Source organism: Pristis pectinata, chromosome 16, assembly GCF_009764475.1.
Source record: "Pristis pectinata isolate sPriPec2 chromosome 16, sPriPec2.1.pri, whole genome shotgun sequence".
In the NCBI taxonomy this organism is placed as follows: Eukaryota; Metazoa; Chordata; class Chondrichthyes; order Rhinopristiformes; family Pristidae; genus Pristis; species Pristis pectinata.
Genome location: NC_067420.1, coordinates 3,125,775 through 3,153,414, shown reverse-complemented (window position 1 = coordinate 3,153,414; position 27,640 = coordinate 3,125,775). Strand labels below are relative to the sequence as shown.

At 38.5% G+C, this 27,640-nt stretch overlaps 1 protein-coding gene across 6 annotated transcripts in view; it reads left to right on the top strand.

Moving 5' to 3' along the window:
• ncoa5 (nuclear receptor coactivator 5) overlaps window positions 1-27,640 on the top strand; it is a 41,476-nt gene that overhangs the window by 8,437 nt on the left and 5,399 nt on the right. For 2 of the 6 annotated variants that reach the window (XM_052031058.1, XM_052031062.1), the window contains exons 3-8: window positions 4,425-4,532; window positions 5,228-5,294; window positions 7,533-7,673; window positions 12,571-12,689; window positions 18,740-18,863; window positions 24,622-24,821. In XM_052031058.1, coding sequence (XP_051887018.1) covers window positions 4,425-4,532; window positions 5,228-5,294; window positions 7,533-7,673; window positions 12,571-12,689; window positions 18,740-18,863; window positions 24,622-24,821 — 759 coding nt within the window. Of the gene's footprint in view, window positions 1-4,065; window positions 4,253-4,424; window positions 4,533-5,227; window positions 5,295-7,532; window positions 7,674-12,570; window positions 12,690-18,739; window positions 18,864-24,621; window positions 24,822-27,640 lie in introns of those variants that run through there. The other 4 variants (XM_052031059.1, XM_052031064.1, XM_052031061.1 and 1 more) reach the window with 3 other exon arrangements.

The window sequence follows — 27,640 nt, the reverse complement described above, 5'->3', positions numbered from 1 at the left end:
TGTTGAAGTTAATTGACTTTTATAATGTCACTTAAGAGTATGCTTTGTTCCAGCTTTAGATTTGCCTAAGTGGTAATTGTTGAGCTTTGTTAAGTATTAGCCCAGACTTACACAATGGGAGTTTCATTTTCTTGGCTTACCCAATGTCTGTACAAGTCCACTTTAAGTAGTAGTAGTGCACTTTAGTACAAAGCTAGGTAACATTGAATTGTGAGCAGGATGTGGAGAGTCTTCATGGGGATGTAGACAATTTAAGTGGATGGTTAAGAGCATGACATGTGGAAAACTGCATGGTTGTATGTTTTGGGAGAAAAATAATAGAAGAGAAAGTACTTTTTATGTAGCTGGAGATTAAAAAATGTTATGTTCAGAGAAACCTGGGTGTGCTTGTACATGAATCAATGAAAGTTGTAATGCAGGAATAGGATGGCAAATGGTCTGCTGGCCTTATTGAAAGAAAGTTTGAGTATAAAATGCCACAATTTAAGCAGGCTTCTGGTGATGCTGCACCACTGTACAGGTCTGGCCTTCCTACCCAAGGGGAGATGTATCTGAGGCAGGGAAAGTGTAACAAAAGCTCCTGGGACTGGAACTGTACATGTTCTAAACATGAATTTAGAAGAACGGGAAGTGGAGCATATGAAATTCTTGCAGGGTTTGGCAAGAAAGACGAAGGGCTGTTCCCTGGGCTGGGCTGCTTCAAGTGGCACATTCTCAAAGTACGTGGTCAGCCAATTAGAACTTGGGTGAGAATAAATGAAATGTTCTCTGGGTGGAAGAAATCTTTGGAATTCTCTGTCATTGAGTATGTTCAGGACCTGAGATTCTTGGATAGATTTAGTACAGAAATGTTTCCGAGGCAAAGGATTAGCCGTGATTTTAATTAGAGGCAGAGCAGGCACAAGAGGCCAAAGAGCCTACTGCTCCTGCTCATGTTCTTAACAATCCCAAGCACTTTGGATCCCCTATTGATTAGAGATGACTTTTGGCATTTGTATTGTTCTTCAACATAGTTGGGGAGGAGTGGCAACCTAACCGGCTATTACTTAAACCATTGAGAAAAAGGGCATTCTTCACAATTTTGCAAGATAAGTTTCTTACTATCTTGTTTAATTCTTTCACTTCATGGGTGAATGAGATTCCATGTTTGTTTGAGAAAACCCTAACCAGACTGCTTTTAAGCTAGTCGTTGTCATACATACATGGTGCCCTTTTCAGAGCTACCTCTGTAGGGGAAGATTGCTTTTATGCCACTGTTTTGCCACATTTCTTCTCTTGGTGTCTTGTTTTGCAGGTTCTGAATCACTGGGCTGCTTCAGTACTTTTTTTCTTTGGGGGGATTTGATTGGTCCCGTCAGAAATTGCCTTCTGGACTGGGATAACCCCATGTGCAATGTGGTCCTGAATGGCAAAGGGCCCTAGTTACTAAATGGTTAACTAAAACTCTGTCAGACCTCCTTTTGCTTCAAAGCTAAATGATCTGGGTGACTCCTGTCACTCCCCTGTTGCCAATACCATGCTTGACCTTTTTTTTTCCCCTGGCATAATGTTGTGAAATTTTAGAAATACAAGGAATAGTCCTCAAGTTCTATGGTGGAGTGAAGTGAAAGATTCAGAAGGATGAATTTCTCAAGTCCAGGATGTATTCCCAGTCTATTTTCTGAATAAAATATGTGACTTCAGTTTGATAGCTGAATGCTCCAGTTTGAACCACTGGCGAAAGGGTGAGTGGATTGCGAGACTGCACTGACCATTTGAGCCACTGTGCTTTAAATCACTTTTGCATGCTTGTCGTTCAAGATGCAGTGGATGTGGGAACTCTGAAGTAAGCTGGTATACTTGGCAGGGAAATGGCTTTTATGGAGAAGAAAAATGTTGTAGTTCAGTGAGTGTTCATCAGGACTGAAAATGTAAAATTTAAATTTAAGGTAACTAATGTTTTATAGGTTATATAATTTAAAAAGCCTGGCACGTCATACCTGGTCATTTTGGCTCTTGCAATCAAATTTTAAACTGGTTAATTTCTTTATCTCCATCTCATTTTGACAATTGTGCTTAAAGCATTTAACCTTTTTTGGTTTATAACTAGACATCATTTATTTCCATTCATTTGTTTGGAATTTTTGTTCCCAGTAGGGCAAGAATCCTGAACGTTTTACAATGGACAATACTAGCTTTGTGATATAAAAGATGTAAAAAAAATTTGTTTAGCTAATTGAGGTGCTTATAGTTATATTTGGTTCAATTTTATTATGCATAATAATTTACAATAAAACACTCTTAGTTCTAAATGTAATCTTACTAATATGTTGTTGGTTATGGGCAATACTATTTAGCAATGTTAATGCCTGGGGCTCATTGAGTCTTTGTGAAACTTGAAAATTATGAATATTCTGAGATTATGGCATTTCCATTAATGGAAACAAATAAAAGCTCTTAAGTGCTGTTTTTCTTTCAAGTTGCTTGATTTGCTACAATTTACAGCAGAAACTTGTATTGCCTAGCAGTTTCAGCAATCACTTCAGAATCAGGTTTATTATCACTGACATATGTCGTGAAATTTGTTGTTTTGCGGCAGCAGTACAGTGCAAGACATAGTCAAAAATTACTGTTACAAAAATAAATATTGCAAAAGAGGAATCACTTAAATGAAGGATTAGCATTGCAAATAGAATTACTGAATATACTTTTGTCCTCTTTACTTGGCATTGTGGTGGGTGTATGTAAGACTGTTATTTCTCATTTATAAATGTGCCCTGCACACTTCATTTTAGGTTAGAGAATTTGAATAAAGCTTATTTCTTTCATGTTACTTGTCCTTTTCTTCCCCATCTAACTAATCTAAACTGTGAAGACTTCAGTAATAGAGCAGTGGTAATTGGGTACCTCCACGGAGAATAATCTTGGCCCCTCTGTATTGTTTGATTGCTGCCACATAGGCTTGGATCATTTTGTGCATTTTGCTTCATTTAATATGTAGTTAAACATCCACATTATTTGCTACTGTACAGTGATCAATTTTATATTTTTTTGACGAGAGCATTCAAAAATTCACAACCTTGAGGCTTGAATGAACTTGGAGTGTTTTACTTGTTTTACACATTGGTCACACCCGAATGTCAGGATGATCTAAGAAATGCATATAGTACACAGCTTTTGAATGTTATTAAACTGCTTTCACAAAAAGAATTGCATGTTAATTTTGAAAGTATCAGGTTTTTCAAAGTAGCTATTCAAACTTCTGTTTTGCAAACTGGCATCTGGAGATTTGGCCAGTGTTTAAAACTTTAGGCTCTGTTGAGGTTAAAATGGCAATGTCTACCAAATAACAGTGGTATTCCCATGGAATAAAACTTTGGTCATCTTTTTGACTACAAAGTTACTACCACGTTGTGTACTTGCTGTGGCAGTCACATTAATGTATGACTGTTTGTCATTGTTAACTTATATGTATGAAATAAAAATATTATGCCCATTTTAAGCTCTGAACCTGTCTGTTTTATATTGAAAGCAAGCTGCTTTTGTGTCTTTGATTAAATGCATATGACAAGGCAGAATCTTTCCTCGAGTCAGTGACAGATTGAAATTTACTAGTGGGAATTGAAATTAAACTCCATATATTGGCTAATGTTCATCATACACAAATTGGTAATGCTAGACAAATTTACTATGGAATAACGCTGATACTGATCATGGTTTGGACTTCAAACTGAGTACATCACTAACAGGAATTTTCATTATCCATTAACTTATCCTTATTGCAAATACTCTGAGCGTGTTTTAACAGCTCTATGGTTGTACAACAGAAGTACCAATGTAGAATTACCTGACATTGAGTTGAACCAAGGTTCCATCAGGAAGTAGTGTAGAACTGTAATGTATTTGTGAAGTTGGAATAATTCAGGGTTTAGTTAAATAGTGACCAGAGACATGGTGGCCATTAGTGTTTTAAAAGATGTTCTATAAATCCAGTAAATATTTCAAATTACTTCCCCTTGGTCAGTTTCTTTTAAGCATATCTACTGTTTACTTTTTCCAAAAGCTCTGAACAGTTGAGTTTTTGTGAATTTTCTTAACTGCACCATTGATTCTGATGGCTGGTTCCAGCAAATAGGCTTCACTCTGGTTTTGTCTGGAGCTATTGCATTGGAAGATGAGCTCATTGTTATTACTGAGATCTTCTTCGCAACATTTTGGAATTCTCCCTTCTATATATGGGAATTTTGCCTGGCCAAGTGAACAGTTTGAAGAGGTAATGGACTTCGTCATCAGTTCTGTTGACCTTCTGTGAACTAGACATTGCCAGTTTAACTTGCAAGTGTCAAGGGAAGTAATTTTGCTCTATTGAATGGAGATTTTTGAACATCTGGAATTTTTCCATCCCACAGGTATGTACATTTTCATTAACAACATTAATTTTGCAGCTTTGTCAATGCACCATGGATTTGGGTTTGTGCAGTTTGATCGTGTTGAGGATGCTAAAGCTGCCGTACAAGGAGAGAACGAGCGAATGTGTAGAGGGTACAGATTAGGTAAGAACTTGAGATAACTGCGAATGTATACTGTGAATGCATTGGGATTTACAAGCATTAAAGACTATATTTATAAAGGAGTGTATTGCTTAACTGTTTGACTATGCTCAATTTCTTCTGGTTCCCTGTGCATTCGTGCATCAGCCCATATTTTCAAATAAATGTATTTGAAAGCGCGGACGTTGATGTGTTAACACTAGTTTTTGGCATGTTTGGCATCTCAGTGTGCTCGCAGTGGTAATCCAGAGTTTATTCTGAATGAGGTAACATTGCACCATATCATCGATCCAACTAATTATATGTTTGGTGTAACTTGGTGATCAAGATAGCAGAATTTTGTGTTCCAGAGAGATTTTCAAACTGTTCATTTATCCAAAACATGGGTATGAAGATCTGCAATACCTTCTCACTTTTGACTTTGGCTGTGATGGAGCGGTCTTCCATTTTAGCTCCATTTTCCAAGCTAATGAAAAATGTAACATTTTCCACTAAAAATTGTGTAGTTTGGAGTACATATTTCAGATGTCAGTTTATGATCACTTGTCTGAAATTCACCTGTAAGTTATTTGCTTTACACATTAAACAATCCTTCTGGTAATAAACATTCATGTAAATCTTGTCTTGTCGGATATGTTTGCTTTCGAGTCTATGTTATGCTTTTGTTTTGTACAAATTGGTTGGTTGGTTCTTTTCAGATGTTAATATGGCAGCTGAACGAAGAAATTCGAATAAATCTGCACGGAGACCGAGTCCTCCGAGAAGGTAATAACACTTGTGCATCTTTTTATCACGAAGACAAGACTATTTGCCAGTGATGGGATGAAGGTCGTCTCTTGTTAAAGCAGCATATTAAAATCCTAATATTGACCAATTTGTGTGGGGAGTTGTGAATCTGCTCTTTAAAGTGGCTGTTCTACCTTTTGCTTTGAAGTAAGTTACACCTATCTTTATTCAGGATATTTGTTTGTTTTTTTTGGTGTGTCAGTTGTACATTTTGCTAGTTACAATAAAGTATGATTGTAGCATTAATGCTTTTGTATGTCAAGATGTAAATTAGTATTTATACAAAATAAAAATTGGTGCATTTTGAAATGAATTGCAGCTTGCAATGAATTTTCCAAATGTTCTTTGGACCGTTGACTGCGGCATGATTCCCAGTGATTCTCATTTGCGTCCTTCCGTCACACATCACTACACATCTCGTTTGCCGTTACTTCAAGTATCATTTGTGCGTTCATTTACATATTTAGGCTTGTATGCCATGTCTATTGGGTAAGTATCCGAAGGGAAAGAGGTGAGGGTGCAGGAGGCTGATTCAGAGCTGGCAATAATTATTTATTGCTATTCTAATCTTCTGTTGCCACACTTCTATAGTCTTGTTCCACTATATGGCGGCATAGAACTCAGTACTTGGAAGGTTTGAAAACTGCTTCAAATAAAGGCTGATGCCATGATGGTTGATTCAGTTGGAACAACTATATTATCATGGATTGATCGTTCATATTGATTGTCTTGGAAGTGCAGATCTTATTCATGAGGTCTCTTTGGAAATACTGATATCTATTCTGTACTTGTAGAATTGCCACCTGATATAGCAGGACAACACTTGGTCCATTAGTTATAGTATACGTACTCCATCATCCACTTTGTGTAAACTTGGTCCCAAGAGTGTGGAATATGGAATCTCTGGGATGCTGATTACTTGAGGAATTGTTTCATTTAAGCAAGCTGTTTGTATAGACTGGCCAATGGATTTCATCATTGAAGATTCTTGGAGAATTGTCACAATGTGATTTTCTTGGATTTCTTGATCATCTTCTTAAAAGTAAACTTTCTTTTAGGCATAATCTCTCTCCGGTTACTGCGCACCCTCCACACCTCCCCATTTTCTCTCTCTCCTGCAGTTGCTTCCTTGCTTCCTTCCTTTGCTTATTTTATAATAGGATAATAAATGGAAGGTAAGTAGCAGTTGATTACCACAAGATTTCAACCAATAGAGTAGATATTTCAGTTACACTGACTTCTAAGGAAATTAAACATGGATCTCTGAAAAGGTGGGCAAGACAAGCTGGAACTGGATTCGCCAGAGCTGTTGGAAAATGTGCTGGCTTAACTGGATCACTGGCATATAGAAGGGTTGTCTACAGTTCCATTGTGAGCCATCTAATGGAAATAAATAAAGCTTCAGGAAATGGCTAAATGCATCATGTCAATAATTATACTAAAAATGGAGCACTCTTAAGGACTTCAGGATTTAATCTGTGAACCTAAATAGCTAGTTGTTCTGGTGAGATTCCTCAGTTATCAAACACAGCATGCAATTTAACTAATGGACAGTTATGATACTTTGTATAGAGAGGGCATCTTAAACCCTCAACTCATTGTTGGGTAATAATTTATGTTTTCACTTTTTCCATCCACCAGTCACCACCACCCCCCCCCCCCCCCCCCCCCGCCCCCATGTTAAGTGTTACAGTTCATAAAACCTGAGCATTTAAGCTGCATAAATCATTTAAAACAAGTGTTGGGGAACTTGAGTGATGCCCAGAAATATTGTGAAAATAGCTCATCTTGACTGTTTTTCGTTGGTGCTCAGCTAGAAGGCTTTAGTGTATTGTGAAGTGCACAATATGGTCTATATCAATATTTCAGTTTAAAATAAGAGGGATGAATGGGGATGGGCCTGGTGTCAAGATCAGAGTCAAATGAAAATGGATTTGATTAGATAAAAGTTATAGCGAACACTAACCAGTACATTATGTTATTAAAGTTTTTTTTGGGATTTCAAGGTCACCTGTGTTATTTAACCTTCCATTAGCTTCAAAGCAGCTTGTGACTTTGAACATTTGGTATCTGATGAACTCTACATACGCGACAACATCAAGTTGGTCACTGGATTCAAATATTAAATTTTATTTCAGTAGATTTAAGCTGAATATGAGAATTACAGCAAATAGACTTCTGGAAAATATGCTTATTTAGTTTATCTGCTTTCGTTAGAGATCCATTTGCCTTTGGTGATGAACGTGATGTAAGACGTGATCGCTCCCCACTCAGGCCTACCAGAGATGAACGCGATGTAAGGGATCCTCTGTATGATCGATACAGGGATGCTAGAGATCCAAGAGACCCAACCTACAGGTAAAATTACTGAAGTGAAAACTGTGCTGAAATACTCCTGTCAAGCAGCATCTGGAGAGATCTGAGGTTTCTCTATCTAGATGCAAATAATATTCAGCAGATTAGGCAGCATTTTGTTTTTATTTTGGATTTCCAGCTTCTGCAATCTTTTGCTTTTTGATCAGGGTAAGATTATCTCACTGGCATCTAACTGACTTGCAATAATCAAACAAGTAACCTGTATGAATTCAAGTTGACACTTTTCCACTTTTAAAACAGGTAGTTACTTAGAATGGCCAATAAACTACAACCATTAATCATTTATGTTAAGACCCATTTTAAAGTTGTTGAATTTAGTATACTAAATGCTGCATTTAGCTTGGCAGGAAATGCATGTAGGCACATCAGGTTTGGAGATCATACTTGGGCAATGATGTGCTGTTAAATGTAGAAGGTTGTATAAAAGTTGGTCATGTGATATCATTCTCTTTTATAATGGGGAAAGGAGAAGAAACCCTGCCAAGGCAATAACTTGACAGTATTGGGTGAAATGGGCCATTGAATGTTTTAAATTCTGTCATTTAATTTGGATTACACAATTGCTTTTGTGCAATGAAAGATACTGATTTTACATGCTTAAGTATGTTGATTTCCTTTTGAAAAGGATGGGTAGTGTCCTATTGGTTAGTTACTGATTCATTGCACAGACTGAGCAGAATTATCCAAGGATTGAGTTAGTTGGGTATTTGCACAGAGCAAGACTTGAATTGAGAGTAATTGTAGCATGCTATAAATGGTGATCACGACAGTAAGATCTCAAGTTAATGTTTTCTGTAATACCAAATTTAGGGTTTTATTCACTTTTTTCTTCCTTTTTATCTTTGTTTGAAGATTGGATGGAACTGGGTACAATGTTGGAACTTTAAATGAGAAGTAACTTCACTTACGAATTGGCGCTGGGCACTTTTTGTATTTTCCTGTTGAAATTGTGGTTATTCTTTGTTTGAGGCAGTATCTCATCTCTACAAAATAGTCAATTGTGCATGTTTTGATTGCGCAATTTTATTAATGACAGCAAATATGTCTTGGAGTCTCCAGTGTCATAAATTTCATAATTAAAAAAATGCCAGCCAATTGTCATTCATAACAGCAAAGGCTAATTGTATGCACTCATTTTAAGGTCTTGCATGCACATTTAAGAAATTGTATAGCAGTATGTCTAATTACTTGCTACCAGTCAGTAGCCAAGGACTTTGACAGTTCTACCACTCAGCAAGATAATGGCTGTTTTGATATTGGCCTCCGTTGAATTTCCCTAATATGGTCTTGGCAATAGTTCCACTTTCCATCAACCTCAGAGTGCCCATAAATTTTATGCAATTTATGCAGTCAAAAGATTTGGATTAGAGAAAATACCCCTTGTATTGTCCCATGTGAGTAATGTTTCCTGTCTCGTGTTCTAAGATTTTGTTTTTGAAGTGAGTGGTATTACCTTTTTGGTCATTGTAGGAGGGTAACAATTTGACAAGCTATTCATCTTATTGCTGTGTGGGTTTTTTTAATGCAAGTCATAGGAGCACTAGTATTGAATTGATGTAAAATGTGATACGCTTAGCATTCTCCATTTGTTTTCTTCTTGACTTTGTGAATATAAGTTTGACTGAAGTTTTTTTTACAGCTAGTTATGTTGAATTGTTATTCCATTCGAAGTTCCATTTCCACTGTAGCTCAAAATTCATATGTTCACTGCTAAACTGTTCATTTTTATTCTTACCTTCCACAAGTAGATTTTTACGTGGTAGGCTCAGATGATTCTTTTGTCTATTTCTTCTCATCCTTCCAGTATAAATGACTTGCAATCTCCTATTATAACAACTAGATGTTTTGAATGTTGTTCATTTTTAGGTTTCAATATCTATTGCTAACTCTTGATTGCCTCTATGTATAAATCATTAAATTATTGTTGTCTTACGGTGCACCCTTGATAATTCTGGATGTGGTTTACTTCTCTTTTGCAATGCATTGAAGTCATGTTCTGGAACTAGTTTTAATAAGTACTCTAATTTGTATACCTCAAAGTCCACTCTTGGAGTTAGCAATTTGTGATGAACTGTAATGTGACCCAGAGCTACATTCAGAATATACTGAATGTAGCTCTGGTCACATTACAGTACATCATGTTTTCTGGTGTTTGAGTTCAGCTGACTTTATTGCTATTTCTTAATGTTTAAACTGGTTTTGTCCAACAAGTCATCTCACCACTCATAACTAACAGAGCTGTGTATGGATAATTACGTTTCTGATTAGTTAGTGTATAGGGCAAATAATACATATGATGTTGGATGTGTACTCCCAAGTATAATAATCCTTAGTTCTGAGCATGTCAGCCTCATCTTTGCTAGTTGCCTTATGTTGTTACTGCTAAAAAAGATCTTCAACATTCTTTGCACCAGAGTTATGACCATTTCTGATAATTGGGGCCTACTCAGATTTTTGATGCACAATCTTGCGCCTGGTATGGTAATCAGTCTCCTACCTCCATCCCAATCCACTTCTCTTTACCTCCCACCCCAGCACCCGACCAGGGAAAGAAAAACTCCAGGCACCAATCCCAGTTCTTCCATTGATTGCTTCACAAGCCAGAAATTATTCTGCTATTGTCATCAAGGTTGAACAGCTCAGCTATTTCTAATTTGTATGAACATAGACCCATAAGGTAGCACTTTCTAATTACATTCTACATATTTGATGTGTATTTAAGATGTATATTTCTATAACAAAATTATATGGGACGCTTTCAAAAATTTATTTGCTAATATCTAACCAGTAATTTCATGCCAAACACTGAGAAATTCTCTGTCAGTTTAAAAAAATCCTGTGACATTTATTTCACAAATATAGTCTGGAAATAGTAATATATTATTCGTATATGAGTAATTCAGGGGCCTGGGCTAAATGATCCAGACATGCCACCTGGTAGTTGGAGGATTTGTATTGCTAACTAGATAAATCTGGTATAAAATGATATGTAAGTAGTTATGGATTCAGGGAAGAAAGCTGTCTTGTTCATTAATGATTTTTTAATGAAAACCTACTCTTATTTTGTATATAACTCTGTAGAAAACAGGTTATATGTTTGAATTTTAACTGTCCTGGTTTATAAAAACAACTGTAAAGTATAATGAGAATAAAACCAGATGGAGTTTCTGGCACCCTCTAAGTAAATACAGAACATGCTGGAAACACTCAAGTCAGGCAGTATCTGTAGAAAGAGTTAATGTTTCAGAGAGAAAACCCTTCAGTTTTTATCTCACATTTACACATCTATAATTTTTTATATTTCCATTCTCTGCAATTTATTCAACGAAGAGAGTTGACCCTGCAAAGTCTTCCTCACTTATACTTGGGACTGGTGCCAAAATTGGGAAAGCCCTTTAACAGAAGCAGAACCTTGTTATGTTTGCAGTTATACCTTTTTAAGCAAGCCCTTTTTTTTTTATTATTTCCACCCCATCCGCAGGGCAGACCTAAGTGGTGGTGGTAGAGGTGAGAGTGTAGTGATATATAATCAGATGTAGCAGCACTGGGAGAAATTGATTGTTTGATGACGTGTGGCATTGGGTTATATATGGGTGAACTATGCTTCTGCTATATTAGTTTCCATGCTCTCCCCGCTAATAACTTTGTATTCTTTCATATTGAATATCACCTGGAAAATGCATTGATGACACCACGGGGATGGAATGTGATATGGGTGGTGGGTTTCACCATCCATCACAGTGGCTGAGTCATAAAAGACGTAGCTGCCAGTCTGATCTATGGCTGGTGATGACAGAATTGTATTTCATCAAGATTTATAACTTCATTTAGTAAGAAACTGACAGATTGCCTATGGTTCAATCCGGTGTGTAGTTGAGCATGTCAGGAGCAGCTCCATGCCCACTGATTAGGTTTCAATTTGGAACTAAATTGTAGAAGGTGCTTGCAATATTGAGATGTAAATGGTCTCACAACAAACAGATGCAGTAGGATTTTTCTGCATGCTACTGAGTGGTAGACAATCCTCCGAGATGGCAATTCCTCCAGCATGAGTTTGAAACCATCGGGTACCAAGTGAATGATCCCCACCATCACAGAAGCCAGTTTTTAGTTGTTATTGCTCATTCTGTGCTATATAGGGAAATGGTTATGTGCATTAAAACATATGGCTCCTTGACTGTTGCTGAAGACTGTGTTTCATATCTAGCTATACCATTACCCTAGCTGTCATAGTACCCCTCTGGGATCTAACCTTTAAAGCAGAAAATTACCCAGAAGTGTCCTATTCACAAAATGTGGGGGAGATCTAATCCATGAAGCTACTGTCCCATCAACTACTCTCAGTCCGGAGTGTGGTTAAGTACTACTAAGAAATAACCATTTGGTTTGGGTTCTGCTTTGGGGCTCATTACAAACCTACAATATCTACACCCTAGAAGAGCAAGGGGTAGCAGGCTGAATGGAACATTCCTTGCTACTGGACTAAGAAATTTTTATTGTCACGTTATAATCAGTAGGTCAAAATGATGAGGTGTACTACCTATCGGCACTGTGAGATCGTTCTTCAGTTTATGCTACTGATACTTTATCAGATGAAGGTTTTTTAACAGTAAGAAAAATCTCTCAAGTGTGCTGCAATTTCTTAACTCAATAGATGCAAATGGAATGATTGCCCACGAGTACTAAGTGAGCAATGACAATTATACTAAATGTGGAGTAACTTGCATTGCAACTCTGTTCAGTGGGTTTTCTTATAAACAAATAATCGCAGCATCACCTCAGTGACAGGAATTCTTTCCTGGAACTGCTTAAGTTTTTAATCTTTAGTTTGTATTAGGATGTGTTTCTTGTAATGTAATAATATCTCTTTGCACTACAGGCGGGAGGAAGTCTATGACCGCTATTATCGCTATGATGATATTTTGCGCAGGAAGGAGGAGCCATATATGGACAGATTTCGTGAGCCATGGGATCCCAGAGCACCTCGTGAAGTTGATGGTAAATAATGGGATAGCTTTTGATGTTGGTAATGTAACATGCAAAGAACAAATGAACTGAATCTTGATTTATTATGTGTAGCCCTGGTAAATGCTTTAGGTGATACTGAGATTTTAAGTTAATATATTTTGTATGTATTTTGGCATCTATTTAGTGAATTCAGTACAGGGAAATCTGAAACCTTTGTACCATGATCTTGGACTTTTGTGTTTCATCCTCAACTTATGGGGTCTTTTTAATACTGTGTAGCATTAGTAGTCGTCTTTTCCTGAAGCATTCCTGCTGTCCCAATTTAAAAAAAAGTTAATATCCTAGTAGCCTACTTGACAACTCAGAAGGTCTTCTAATGTCAGACTTATTCATAGTTCTAAAAGTATGATTGCATTCAGTGATGATGGTGATAACTAACTTTGTGTCCAGCTCCACGGTATTTTATGTCAGGCTTGGTTTTAGCATTCATAAATGTTTGTTGTGTTCATGTGTTGAGCAGTACAATTCATAAACACTTGTACTTCTGTGCTATTTATATTGCTTGTCAGATCACTTAATGAATTTTGTAAAAATTACTTACTCAGCCGATGTTTTTGCGATAATGCTAACTGATTCACCTCAAGGGAATGAGATAAAAATGAAATCTGTACAGGTGGGAGGGCAGCAAGGTGGCATTGAATACTTTTAAGCTATCTTGATACAAGTTGGAAATTATGGACAAACTTCAAAATGGGTCTTTTTGCATCTTAAACCACAGGTTATGATGTTGTGTGCAAGTGACAGGCTGTAATTAGAAAAAGTGTTTTTTGTGGAATGAAGGCTTCTTTACCTAGCCTTCCAAGAGGATGATCTGTGGTTCTATCCCAGGGATGGAATGTCTTTACTTATTTATACAGCACGGTAACAGGCCCTTCCAGCCCAGTGAGCCCGCGCCCCCAATTAGTATCCATATAGTTACAAGCTCTCATTCTACAAATGCCGGGAACTGCTCTACATAGAGAAGTGAGATTTTCCCAGTGCAACAATGGCTAACACGAGGGGACATAATTTTAAGGTGATTGGAGGAAGGTATAAGGGGGATGTCAGGGGCAAGTTTTTTTTCTAACACAGTGGTGGGTGTGTGGAATGCACTGCCGGCAGAGATTGTGGGGGCAGATACATTAGGGACATTTAAGAGACTCTTAGATAAACACATGAATGATAGAAAAATAGGGGGCTATGTGGGAGGGAAGGGTTAGACAGATCTTAGAGCAGGATAGAATGTCGGCACAGCATTGTGGGCTGAAGGGCCTGTACTGTGCTGTAGTGTTCTATGATGTTCTCTAGAATCAAAAAAATAACTTTCATTTGAGGTAAGATGGGTGAAGAGAATTGGATGAGGGGTGTGAAATTTTGGGTGCTTTGAATTGGTGAGAGACAGAATGCTAAATTGAGACTTTGAAGATCAGGAAGTGGTGTTAGAGAACCTGGTTGGGGGGAGAGATGTATGGATTGGGGAAAGGAGATGTCCTGAGGGCTTGACATGTAAGGTAAAGAATGATTTCTCCTGTGGCACAATGGCACAGTTGGTAGATCCACTGCCTCACAGCACCAGAAACTGGTGTTCAATCCTGACCCCAGGTGCTGTCTATGTAGAGTTTGCCTGTATTCCCTGTGACTGTGTGGGTTTCCCCTGGGTGCTCTGGTTTCCTCTCTCAATTGCAGCATGTTCCAGATGGCCATTATTCCCTGGGAAAACTGCTTATTTTAAAATCTGTTCTTCTTAAAGTTCTGTTATCTAATGTAGTGCCAGATTCCTTCAATTTTACTTCAAGGGAATCGATAACTGGATCAGATCAAAACTTTGCAGTCAAGCCACCTTCAGTCAGTTATTAACCCTTTTGACATAAGCTCCGTGATCACCCCATCTGCATTGAAGGCTGAGTGAAGTAGATGAAGCCAAAGCATTTGAAATTATTTTCTGTCACATTCATGAGTGGGTGATCCATTTCTGTCTCTGCCGAAGTTCCAAATATCAGAGAAGCCAATTTTCCCAATCACAGAGTAAATGCAGTATGGAAAGAAACTATTTCAATGGTCAGGTCTATACGTGAACAATCCAACTCGTCCACATAGTTCTCCAAATCCTTGATATACATATTCAGATTCCTTTGGAATACTGCAGTTGAATCTATCTCCACCACTATCCCTGTCAATATATTCCAGCCCCTAACCACTTGCTGTGTTTTTAAAATAAAAAAAATCCTCCTTTTGTTGCTTTTCCACTTAGTTCTTGATCCTCTGCAAAAGGGAACAGTTTCTCTCTGTTTTCTGTTCACTTCATACCTCCAGCAGATATCCTTGCAACCTCCTGAGAACAGCCCCAACTTCTCGAATATTCCCATGTAATCAAAACCTCTCATTCCTGCATTTAGTTTTAATAAGTTACTTCCCCACTCTCCAGAGCCTTCACATCTGACTAAAGTGTGATCCAAGAACTTGATATAATAATTTGATTGTGGCCATAATAGTGTTTTATATGGGTTCATCATGACTTCCTTGCTTTTCTGCTGTATGCTTTACTAGTATAGGCCAGTGTCCTAAATGCTTTTTCAATCACTTTCTCAAACTGCCGTCTTATCCTGTAAGCAATGTACAGATTACTGCCCCCCCCCCCCCCCCTACCCCACCCAGTTTGTTTCTGTACCCCTTTTGGAATTGTGCTCTTTAGTTAAATATTATTAGCAGGAACAAATATTATCTTATTTCCCCAGCATTAACTTTAATCTGCCATTCATCTGCATATTCCATCTGCTTGTCTTTGATTCCCTGAAGTCTGATTATTTTGCTGTTAGTTTTGTTGCTTTTATCCATGGGGTCCAATCTTGAAAGTAAGCCTATAAATGGACATCTTATTATATCTCTTTTGGAAGTGCATATGTACTCCTTCAGTCACATTTCCCTTATCAACCCACATGTTACTTCATCAGAAGGTTCTATCCAGTCAGTTAGGCACAATTTGCCTTTAACAAATCCATGTTGGCTTCCTCTAATCAATGTGCATTTGTCAACTGACTACAGATTCTGTCCCTGAATTATTGTTTCTAGAACTTTACTCATCACTGAAATTAAATTGAGTGGTCTGTAGTGATTGGGTTTATCCTGTGCTCCTTGAACAACTGTTACATTTGCACATTTGTAGTCCTCACGCTTGGGATGTTATGGCCAGAAGCTGTGCAATTTCCTCTGTTCCTTCCCTCAGCAACTCTTGAGTGCATCCAATCTGGACCAGGTAATTCATCCATAATAAGTGCTTTTTTACCGCTTTTTACTCATTCTAAGTTGCATTTAAAGTCTTCCTCTTGAAGCTCCAGCAGTACCTTTCTTGGTGACTACCTATGTCAATCTGACAATCACTTAAGTATGTCATATTTATGCTTTAAAAACAAAACAAACTCAATCTAGCCAGTTGTACCTCCATTGTATTCTTGCCTCTGAATTTCCTGTAATAGCATTGTATGGCCCATTTGAATTCTGCACAGAGTATATGGTATCAGACTTCACTGGAGCATCGGCACAAACAGGGAGTTACTGCCCTTGACGTTGAAGGTGCAATTTACAGAATTGTATCAAGGAACCCTTGTAGAATTTCAACATTGTGGCAGCTGGAAAAATAACAGCAGTGGCTGAAGTCATAAAGTGCTGAAAGACAATCTTAACAGATTCAAAATGTCACTGCGGTGCACATTAGGACAATGTTTAAGGGCCAAGTCGTGGCTTCAGAAAATTGCATGAGAAGATCAAATCAGTGATTGCAACATTCATTTAGCTTGATATATAATGAAGCAGTCTGATCATCCAAGCAGTACAATTTGGGTTTTGTGGTGCAGGATGCTGTGTAGCAGAGTGGATTCTTTCCACACACAGACTGAGCACTGGCTTTTTCAAACAGGGTGCCTTAATAAACTCTTTGACATTCAGTGGCCATCAGTTTTTCCATTGTCAATATCCTGGCATCCACCATTGACCAGAAACTTCACTGGCCCATCATTAATGCTCTATTTAAGTGAGAAAGACAGAGGCTGGGTATTCTATGATGAGTGACTGGCCTTGGTGTCCCAGTTCCCCTCAGAATGTAGTTCCAATGCTGCCATTTAATGCCATCCAGAACAGTTGGCTCATCCTCCACTTCAAATATGCACTTCCTCCACCACTGTCCACCTTGGCTGCAATGCACAAAATGAACCTGTTTAGTGCTGCTTCAACAGAATCTCCCAAGCCATTATGTTCGTCATTACTTGGAGCTGCAGTTTTTCAGTCCTGACAGCGTATTTATAAATCTCTTACATATTCCTTCACCCCCCTACCCCTCCCACCTATTCATTGTAATTTTAAATGTAACACCTGCCTTGGCCTAGTGAACTATGGTGTCAATTAACTGTCATTGTTTGTATGCTTTCCTCTGCCACTTCTGAGGAATGTTAGTGTTGTCTTTTGTTTGTCTGTAGCAACCCCTTTTCTTTATTATATGTAGCAGTAACTTGTGTTCCTTCAAGCCTCTTTGGGGAATTTTTACTCACTGTCTGCTGATGCTGAGTGTGTTTAAATAATAAAAAAAGGAAACTGTTCTGTCAATTATATTCTGTTTCACTATTATTGGGTCTGTACTTTTAATTTCTTTTATTTTTGTCTGTTATTCATGATTGAATCTAAACTACTGTGTCCCAGTTGTATGTCAACTTTTCGTTTACAGTGAATAATGTACTTCCTGTCATCGCAAAGACTTTTCACCACTCATTTTTTGGTACATGGACATTGCTGATGGGGCCAGTATTTATTGTTCATCTGTAAGTGCCCTTGGGAACGTGCTGGTGAGCCACCTTGATGGCCGCCTTGTGAATGCACTGTCACAATGTATCAGGCAAGCTGCTTCAGGATTTAGACCCAGCAACAGTAAGTAACTGGTGATGTATTGCCACATTAGGATGATAGTGATACTTCAGGGGGTAGTGTTCTAATGTGGTAGAGATCATGGGCTTCTCAAGGAGCCTAGGTGAAGAACTGCATAGCATTTTGTAGGTGATTCTGCAGCCTAATACGGTGGTGAAGGGAATGAATAGATAGGGCGGTACATGGAGTACTAATAAAGTGGACTGTTTTGCCCTCTATCAACCTTGAGTGTTGTTGGTGCTGCACTCATTCAGGCAGCTGGAAAGTCTTTGCCAGGAGTTGTTTCATTCTGAATGGTACCTAGCTGCTTAACTGCTGCTGTGGCCACGGTATTTGTGTAGCTGGTCTTGTTTAGCTTTTCGCCAGTAGTGACTTCCAGAATTTTGGTTGTGGGTGACTTATTGAATGTAATGCTGTGGAATACCAAGGCTAGGTGTTGCATCTTCTTGATGGAGGTGTTCGTTGCCTGGGAATTTTGTGTGGATGTATGTTACTTGGCAATTTTCAGCCCACGTTTGAGTATTGTCTCCACTTAGCTGCATGCAGTTAAGGCCTACATCATTTGTTGAATTAGGAATGGATTGTGCCCTGTGCCATTCATGGGAAGAATCCCTACTTGGAAGGACATTGAAGCAGCTGAAGATGTTTGGGACTAGAAGTTTCTATAGTGATGTCTTGAGGCTGGGATGATTAACTTTTAACTACTTGTCCGGAAAACTGGTAAACTCGTAGCACACTTGGTGATCAAAGCTGCATTCTCAACTCACTTTAACCGGTTTTTATTGTGTCCTTGCATTGGGTGATCTTTCGTGTTCCCATACTAATTACTGTCCAAAGTTCTGCAACACAAAGCGTGAATACACAAAGATTGAACATTAGATCATAAATAACTGCTCTGCTTCTGGTACCTGCTGTTCAAATCCCACCAAGGAGCAATTTTTATGAGGTGTAAGAACTATATTGCTAGTTTGTCTTTCTTTGGGGAATATGTCGGAGTACAGTGTCCTACAATGTCCAAATACAGAACTAATACCCATGTACTTTATTTAATTAGCTTGTAGCAAGCCATAATCTAGGTGGGCAAAGCAGATGCACTTTAAATCTTGTTTTATTATGCTTTTTCTCCTAAGATCCCATGAGAAGAGAGCGCCGGAGAGAAGAATTGTATCGGCAGTATTATGATGAAATCCAAAGACGTTATGATGCTGAAAGACCTGTGGATTGTTCAGTTATTGTAGTCAACAAGCAGCAAAAGTGAGTTCAAGCAATGTTGCCTTTCTTGGTCTTGAGACATGCCATACAGCCAAACAAATATTTTGGAAATTCATTCAGAGCCACAGACAGGCCACAGCATGGATGGAGACCGATTGGCCCTTTGATGATAGGCTAGCTGTTTGCAAAAGCAATCCAGCTAGTTCTCCTCCCTTGCTCTCCATGGCCCTGCAACTTCTTTCCTTTTCAATTACTTATCCAGTTCCCTTTCTATCTCAACTACTATCCTTCCAGTGTATTCAGGATCCTAACCATTCATGTCCTTTTTTTTTACCAATTGCCTTCATAGCTGCTCTGGCTCCCTTATTGCATCTTGTACCAACCTAGTCCTACAAACAGCAGTATGATATAAAAGTGTTTAAAAGGTGGTTACATTGATTCTAACTTGTTTGTTGGGAAAAATATTCAAATTGCATAAGCATATTTGTGGTGGTAGGTAGTTTTACTCTAATTTTCCTGCTTTGTTGCTGTTCAAACACCATGATATTTTTGACTTTTTGAGAGTGGGAAGGAGTGATGCTGGCAGTCCTTGGCATTGAATCCACAATTAATGGGATTATTTTGCCATCAGATCATATGGGCAAAGTAACTGCTTGCTTTACCATTCACCATCTTCTCTGCCGATGGATTAGTATTACTTTATGTAGTATAATACTTAGAAGAAGCATAACTGCAGTAAGGACCCGGAATGCACAGAAATGGAGTGGGGCTGAAAGCTGGGCTTCTGTGTTCATCGCAATGAGCACCACAACTCACTAGCCGAGCCCTTCCTGACCAGCTGACTATCTCTGTGACAAATGGTTCCTCACTCTTAACATTATCATCAAGCTAGGAGACTGATCTTGGTTTATTACGGAGTTTAAAAAGGGATATCAGGAGTAATATAGATGTATGTAAACAAAAATAAGGTGCATCTCATGCAAGGTACTGCACAACTGACAGAGTTAGATGGTCTCACAACCAATTCTGCGTGATTTAGTTGTGATGAGTGGTGTGCTGTTAAAAGAGCTAACAGCTGGAAGAGGAAATGGTGCCAGAACATAATTTTCAGCAGTGCCAGAACCTGTTCAGTGATTGTAAAAGATGAAGCTGAAGGCTTTGCAACTATCCCATCTACCTTGGCTTCTTCCTGAGGTCCATATTAACATCATTCTTCAACCAATTTGATTGGCTGAGAGCACCAGATTCGTCAAAAGCTATAGAACCAGATAACATCCCAGCTGAAGATGTGTTCCAGAGCCTATCGCCAAATTCTTCCAGTGTGTCTTGTCCACCCCAGGGCAAGTCCATCTTGGCTAGTTGACCACTCCATTTGTCTACTCCCGGTAACTAAGATGATGGAAGTTTTCTAGAGTGACATTGAGTGACACATGCCAGTTGTGTACTTATGATTGCCAAGATGTCTCTGAGCTCCACTTATACATCCTTTGTCCAAGTATAGATGAAAGAGTGTTTCAGGGGCAAGGCAAGACACCAAGGTAACATTTGAAAAAGTATGGCATTACAGAGCCCTGAAAGTCAATTGAGGGAAAATATCTCTACTGGCTTCAGTCATACCTTGTACAAAGGATTATAGTTGTGGTTGTTATCTCCACATTTAAGACGTTGCTGCAGGAATTCTCCACAGCTGTGCCTGGGCCCAGCCATCTTAAGGTGCTTCATCAATGACTGCCTTGGTCATCAGATCAGAAGTGGCATGACAGGCACAATGTTGAATTCCATTGGCGACAACTCAAACTGAAGTAGTTCATGCCTGTATGTAGTAACAGCTAGATGTTGTGCATGGGATAATAGGTGAAAAGTAACAGAATTTTTAGTTCAGGATTGAACCCAAGTTGCTAAACTGTGCAGTGGCATCACTTACTGCTGCACCCTATGAGTAAAGGATTCAGCTTCTCTAATCTGTCCCACTATTCAATGAGATAGCTGATCTAACTTTCTTCAAGGCCACTTTCCTGTCCTTTTTCTGTAATCTTGAATTCCACTACTGATTAACAACCTATCTATGTCAGCTTTAAATAATTCAAGATTTCAGCTTCCTCAGCTTTTTTGGGGCAAGGAATTCCAGACAATAAACTCTTTGAGAGAAATTCTTCTCTTGGTCCTAAGTAGGTGCCCCCTTATTTTGAGACAGTGTCCTCTAGTCCTGGACTCTTCCATGAGAGGAGACACGTCCTCCCAACATTCACTGGCAAGCTTACTAAGAATCATTTTTACTTCAATGAGATTGCCTCTTTCCTCTAACCTCCCAAACCTGTTCAACCTTGCCTTGTAAGACCATCACTCATATCTGGGTCCATCCTAGTGAACCTTCTCTGAACTAACACCAGTGACATCTTTCCTTAAATAAGGAGACCTAAGCTATACACGGTACCCTAGAAGTGGTCTCATTAATACAGTTGTGACCTTGTATAGTTGTAGAAAGACTTCTACTTTTATATTCCAATCCCCTTGAAATAAAAACCCACATTCCTTTAGCTGCCTTGCATCTGCTGCATCTCTCTGCTAATTTTGTGTTTCATCTGCAAGGACCTCTAAAGCTCTTCGCATTGCAGATTTTTTCAGTCTTTTTGCATTTAATTAATAATGTTTTATCATTCTTCCTTGCAAAGTGAATCACTTCACATTTTCTGACACTATGCTTTTTTTGCCCACTCACTTAACCTATCAGCATCTTTGTGAGCTGTTTGTTTCTTCGAAGCTTGCCTCCTTTTTTATTATCTACAAAAATATGGCTACATTGTACTTCCTTGTGTCCATTAAATCATTAATATATAATATTGCAAACATTTGCGGTCCTAGCACCACTGATTACATGTTGACAACCTGAAAATGATCCCTACTTGCTGCTTCCTGCTAGTTCTTGAATCGTCTATCCATGATAATTATTTCCTCCCAACATCCTGAGCTTTTACCTTGCGAAGTAACCTTTGTGGTATTTTAAACATCTTTAGAAAATTCAAATATATTGCATCTACTGTTTCCCCTCAATGCACTTTGGCTGATATTTCCTCAAAAAACCCTCTAATGACTGTGTCAGTCATGTTTCCTTTTCATGGAACCAAGGTGATTCTGTTTGACCAAATTATGACTTTTTGCAAATGTTCTGCAAACTTCCCTAACAGCACCCGTACAATGTGCCTTCAGTATGTACAGTAGGGAAAAGACATTGCATTTATTTGCTAAGTCTACTCTGACAGCGCCTCCAAATATCTGTGACTTTTGCTACTAAGATGGACAGATGCAATAGGTGTACGGGAATGGCACCACCTGCAAGTTCTCCTTCAATTTGCATACCATTCTGACTTGGAAATTTTCATTCCCTTCATTGCCAGTGGGTCTAAACCTGGGAACTCCCTACCCAAGAGCACTGGGGCTACATTTACCAGGAGAACTACAGCAATTCGAGAAAGCAGCTCACTGCCAGCTTCAGGGCAGTTGTAGATTGATAATAAATGGGTAGACTTAACCTGAAATGTTTTGTACAATTGGTAAATCTGTAGATGCTCTTAGTTAAAAATCTTATCCACTGGCTTTAGCTGTGTGTTCTGATACAGTAATGCCAGCTGGATTTTGTTGCTGGGAACTGCATCATAGTCGCATGTGAATTTCCCAGCTTTTTTCTTGCCTTTTTTGGTTGAAATTATAAATTGTTCTAGGTGAGTGGAACAAAATGTTTCTTTTTCCTACTGTTCTGTTGGTGTATTTATGCTCTGAAGAACAAGTGTACTTGTTGCAATGTCACTTATCATTACATTCAGAGAACCAGCCAATGTTCCACCATCAAAAAAAGTGTTCAGTTTGGTGGAATGTTACTCTGATTAGAGTCAGCATAAGTTTATAAAAGGGAAATAGAACATGGCAAATCTTGAGATTATACTATTGGGCTCAGTAGGAGGATGTATTTTGTTTGTTTATAAGATATTAGATAAGCTTTAAGGATTGGTTGCAGAACTTGGCACAATAGAAATAGATCTACAATTTTTGGATGTCAGGTTCAAGGTAGGAGAGTTCCATAAGGGATCATTTCTTGGTTTTCAGTGATTGTCTGTATCAGGACCCTACGGTACCATATGGTGAAGCTACAATGCTAGATGGGAGAACTAGTTGAGTAGGTTGTAGTCAGTATAGTTTATTTAAAGATTTCTTTGAGGGTGTAACTAACAGTATGGATGAAAGGGAGATGGTTGATATACAGTATCTGGAATTCTAAAAGGGACTAGTTAAGGAACTTTTTAGGAAAATGAGGTTTTTCACTTTGGTAGAAAGACTTGAGAAACTATTTTAAAGTAGAAATGATTGTATGTTGGTGTACAAAGGTTTTTTGACATGCTATTTCTTGAGATGCAGAAAGGAATCCTTGTGGGTACAGCCACCGATTACAAAGCAAGTGATGATATCCATTATCGCAAAGTAGTTGAATTTTAAAAGAAAGGTCTGGGTGAGAGGACAAGGCTTTTGTAAGACCCCACTTGGAGTATGGTATACAGTTTTAGTGTCCTTGCCGTGGCATTGTTTATTGGAGAGAGATTAAAATCTTCTTATTTAGCAAAATAAGATGTTAAATGCAGCTCTTAAATATTAACGAAAAACTCCTCTAAGAAATTAAAAGTAATGTTGGTAGGCAGAAGCGTTTGGAAGCCTGTTAACAAAGAAAGTTCGTGCCTGTGCACTAAACAGACCATTGAGAAGGCAAATTGTACGTTAATCTTTTTTGGATCAGTTCCATGGATGGGCCAACAGTTGAATTGGAAGAATCAATGGTCATGTCCTAACGAAATTGCTTTTGTTTTTATTACAAAACTTAAAGAAATTATAATCTTGCATTCTTTAGCTGTGTGATCATTTGGATTTCATTTTATTGAAGATCTTATTCAGCATATCCTGGTGAGCCCACAGAGCTACTTCCTTCTATCATTGATCAAATACTGGCTGGGACTGGTCTACTCTGGGCTGTTAGAACTCTGGGAATGCTCTGTTAAGAGCACATGATCCTATTTAACAGACTTAACAGATTTTGAAGTATTTTTGCAACAGGATCTTTGAGTATCTGTGAAAATATATTTTGTGACAGTTGGGATTTATTAGAGCAGATCTTCCTATCCAGTGGCAGCAGTGATGTTGGGTCCTACCCATGTATCCCAATGGAAGACCCAATTTCCAGCACTGGCTTTGGTTTGAATTGGCATCACTGTTGACCGCATATATGCTGCTCCGGTATTCCTTATGGAGTCCAAATGTGGGAAGCATCAACTTAAGCAGGCTTCCGAGCTCAAGCTGGGAAATCTGGCCCAAGCATGGGAGTCCTCATTTAAATAAACATAGGACAGCTGTTCTTGGAAAAGTAAGTGATGTTTATTTAGGTTAGTTTCAATGATTTTAAAATTGTGTTTAGTATTTGGATGTGCTTTTTGAATTTAAAGAAATATTAAATATTTAAATGTTGCTAAGGACAGGCAGCTTTGGTCTGTGGACGCAGTTTCAGCGGTCAAAGATGTTTTGTGGATGCAGCTGGCTGTCTGCTAAGTTAGCCCTTTTATAGGCTGGGTCACACTGAAGTGCTGCCAACAGAAGACTGTGTAGGATGCCATGTTAAAACAAGCAGTGTGGGCATAGGGTAGCCAATTATTTCATGGTAATGCGATGTCCACCCCATTCTCCTATGATTTATCTGCTATAGATCTTAACTAGGAGATCTTAATATATGGATGTTAATTCTTTTTATTATGCAATTAATTAGGGAATATGCAGAGTCTGTTGGTCGAAAAGTTCGTGACCTTGGTATGGTGGTTGACTTGATATTCCTGAATACTGAAGTGTCGCTTACTCAAGCCCTTGAAGATGTCAGCAGAGGAGGCACGGCGTTTGCGATTGTTATTACTCAACAACATGAAATACACAGATCGTGTACTGTCAATATCCTGTTTGGGACACCACAGGGTGAGTTTTTGCCCTCTAAGCTAGTGTTTAGCATATCTTCTACTTTGATCTGTGCTGGCTAAAATTTTGTCATTATAAAAATTGTTACCTCTTGTTATTTTGAACAGCTTGTTATGCCTGAAATAGTTCAGCACAGTGAATGAAACCAATTTGAAATTCTACTGTCATCTTATTTTAATCTTTCAATATCAGATTAGAATTTACTTGATGAAAGCTCATGGCTCTGAAAAGTTAATATTGTGTATTTTTTGTTATGTCAGGTCAGTTTTCTCATGCTGTATAATGTTCAAAAATTTGGTGAACTACTTTTGTTCGTGTTTGGTGGTGTGGGCATTGCTGGCAGGGTCAGGGTTTATTGCCATCCCTTTAGAAGGTGGTATTAAGCCATTACCTTGATTGTTGGTGAGATAAGCAGTTCCAGGGTTTAGGCACAGCAGCACAACTAGTAGAGCTGTTGTCTCACAGCTTCAGCAACCTGGATTCATTCCTGACCTCCAATGCTGTCTGGAGTTTGCATGGTTTCATCCTTCAATCCAAAGATCTGCTGGTATGTAGGTTTATTATCCTCTATAAATGGCCCCTTTAGTGTGTAGGCGAGTGGGGGAAGTTAAAAGGAATCTGGGAATAAAATGGGATTAGTGTAAATCAATATTTGGTGGTTAGCGTGGACTTCCTGGGATGGAAGACCAGTTTCTGTGCTGCAAGATTCTGCCTCTATGATAACAAATGAATGGAGAGATATCTCCAAGTCAGGTATAAAATACATCTGCTGCCCTTGTTCTTGGTGGCAGAAATCGCAAGTTTAATATATGCTGTTAAGTACAATGATATTTGAGAAGTGAAAGTTTAGAGTGGCTGAGTAGGTGCCAGTCAAGTGGAGTGTTTTGTCCTGGATAACATCAAGCTCCTTGACTGTTGTTGGAGCTGTTTTGTACAGCATTAAATGTTGTTACTGTTGTTAAATACCGAAGATTGATTTGAAGTAAGTACAGTGTTTTGCTTCAACCAGTCACATTTTAGATCAGAATGAATTTCTGGTAATATTTTTAGTTGTATCTTTTAGGGAAGGTTTATAGAAGTCTGCTCAGCTGGGTAAAGTAACTTGTGTTTAAGACAGTAATTGAATCATCAAGCTTTAAATTTTAGTGCTAGTTTTGCTCAAATACTTTGCAGTCAGTGGGTCTGAGCAGTGCAAACTATATAACTAAAATGTCTTCTTTCCACCTATTATTGTTCTTTAGTCACGGTCAGAACCATTGCTTGGATGAGATTGGGAGATTTATTTTCCAGAGAAAAGAAAATTGACAGTTTTTGCTCTGGAATTCGCAAATGCAGCTAATCTTGACCAAAGAAACTTTCTTTGTAATTTCCCACTGTAATTTCTTTACCATCCTTAGTTTCTTCATCTCCATTGCGTCTGTTCTGATGGTGAGATTTTCCACAAGGATACTTTGAGATCTTCTGTTTTCCTTTATTGTGGCTTTCCCTGTGCCATGATTGACAAGGCTGTCAATCAAGTATTCTCCTTCCCCTGTTGTCACCCCTCCCATCCAGAGCAAGGTAGAGTCCCTTCCACCAATTTCCATGTTCAATCGGCATCCTTCGTAATTTCTGCCACCTTAATGAGATGCCACCACCAGATGCATCTCCTCTTGTCTCCCCAGTGTGGGTGACTGCTTTGTCCAGCATATCCATTCAATTTGATGGGGTCACCTGAACTTGCAGTTGTTTGTCTCCCTTTTTCCTTCCCCCTTTGGTTATAGTAAAACCTTGATAATCTGGCATGCTATTGTTCAGAAATTTAGTTGGTCCAGCATCTGCTTCACTCTGGAATGTGAGCTGGTTCAAAGAGCAAGTGATGTGTGTGGCTGTGGTCTGGACTCTGTGGGGCCATGTCAGGAATATGGGTTGGCTTCAGCCAGAGCTGGGGTCTTGTATTCTTTCCTGCTCCATTCAAATTCATTGGCTTTGCTGGGAAACTTAATCCTGTGTAACATGTGTTTAAAAAAAAAATTAGTGTTTGAGTATTAATAGGAATAACATCCAGTAGTCCTGACAGTCTGCTAGTTGGTACCACCAAAGTTTCAGGATTGACAGATTATGATAGTTTTACTCTATTCCCTTTGTCCAATCTATCCTTTTCCTATTCTCTGCAAGTTAAAATTTGTTTTCTCTCTTTCCCAGTTCTGATGAAGGGTCTTTGACCTGGAATGTTTAACTGTTTCTCTTTTCACAGATGCTGCCTGACCCAACAATTTCCAACTTTTTCTATTTTTATTTCAGACTTCTAGCACCTGCAGATTTTTTATTTTCAACCTAAAGGACAGGATTCTCTTCCAGATTTACAATGATAATAAACCCTTAATAGTAGATGGGGAATTCAGAAGATTACTTGTTTCAGAAATTGATGGAATGATTGTAAGTAATTTGATGAGGGAGTGCTTTGGCTTATTTGTCACATCCTAATGTAGGTTTAGAAGAACTCTTGAACCAGCAAGAATCACTTTCAGTAAAAATCAAAAGAACTGCAGATGCTGGAAATCTGAAATAAAACCAGAAAATCTTGGAAATACTTAGATCAGGGAGCATCTGGAGAGAGAAAAAGAGTTAACATGTCAGGTTGATGACCATTTTGGGTCTGATGAAAGATCATCATCCTGACATATGAATGCTGTCTCTCTTCACAGCTGCTGCTTGACCTTCTGGATAACTTCATATCTTTCATTTCTAAAATTGTATTATGTTTAATGCAGTGTCACATATAAACTTGAGTTTTAATATTTGTCCAGATTGGTAAAACACAAGTTTTAATTTTGGTT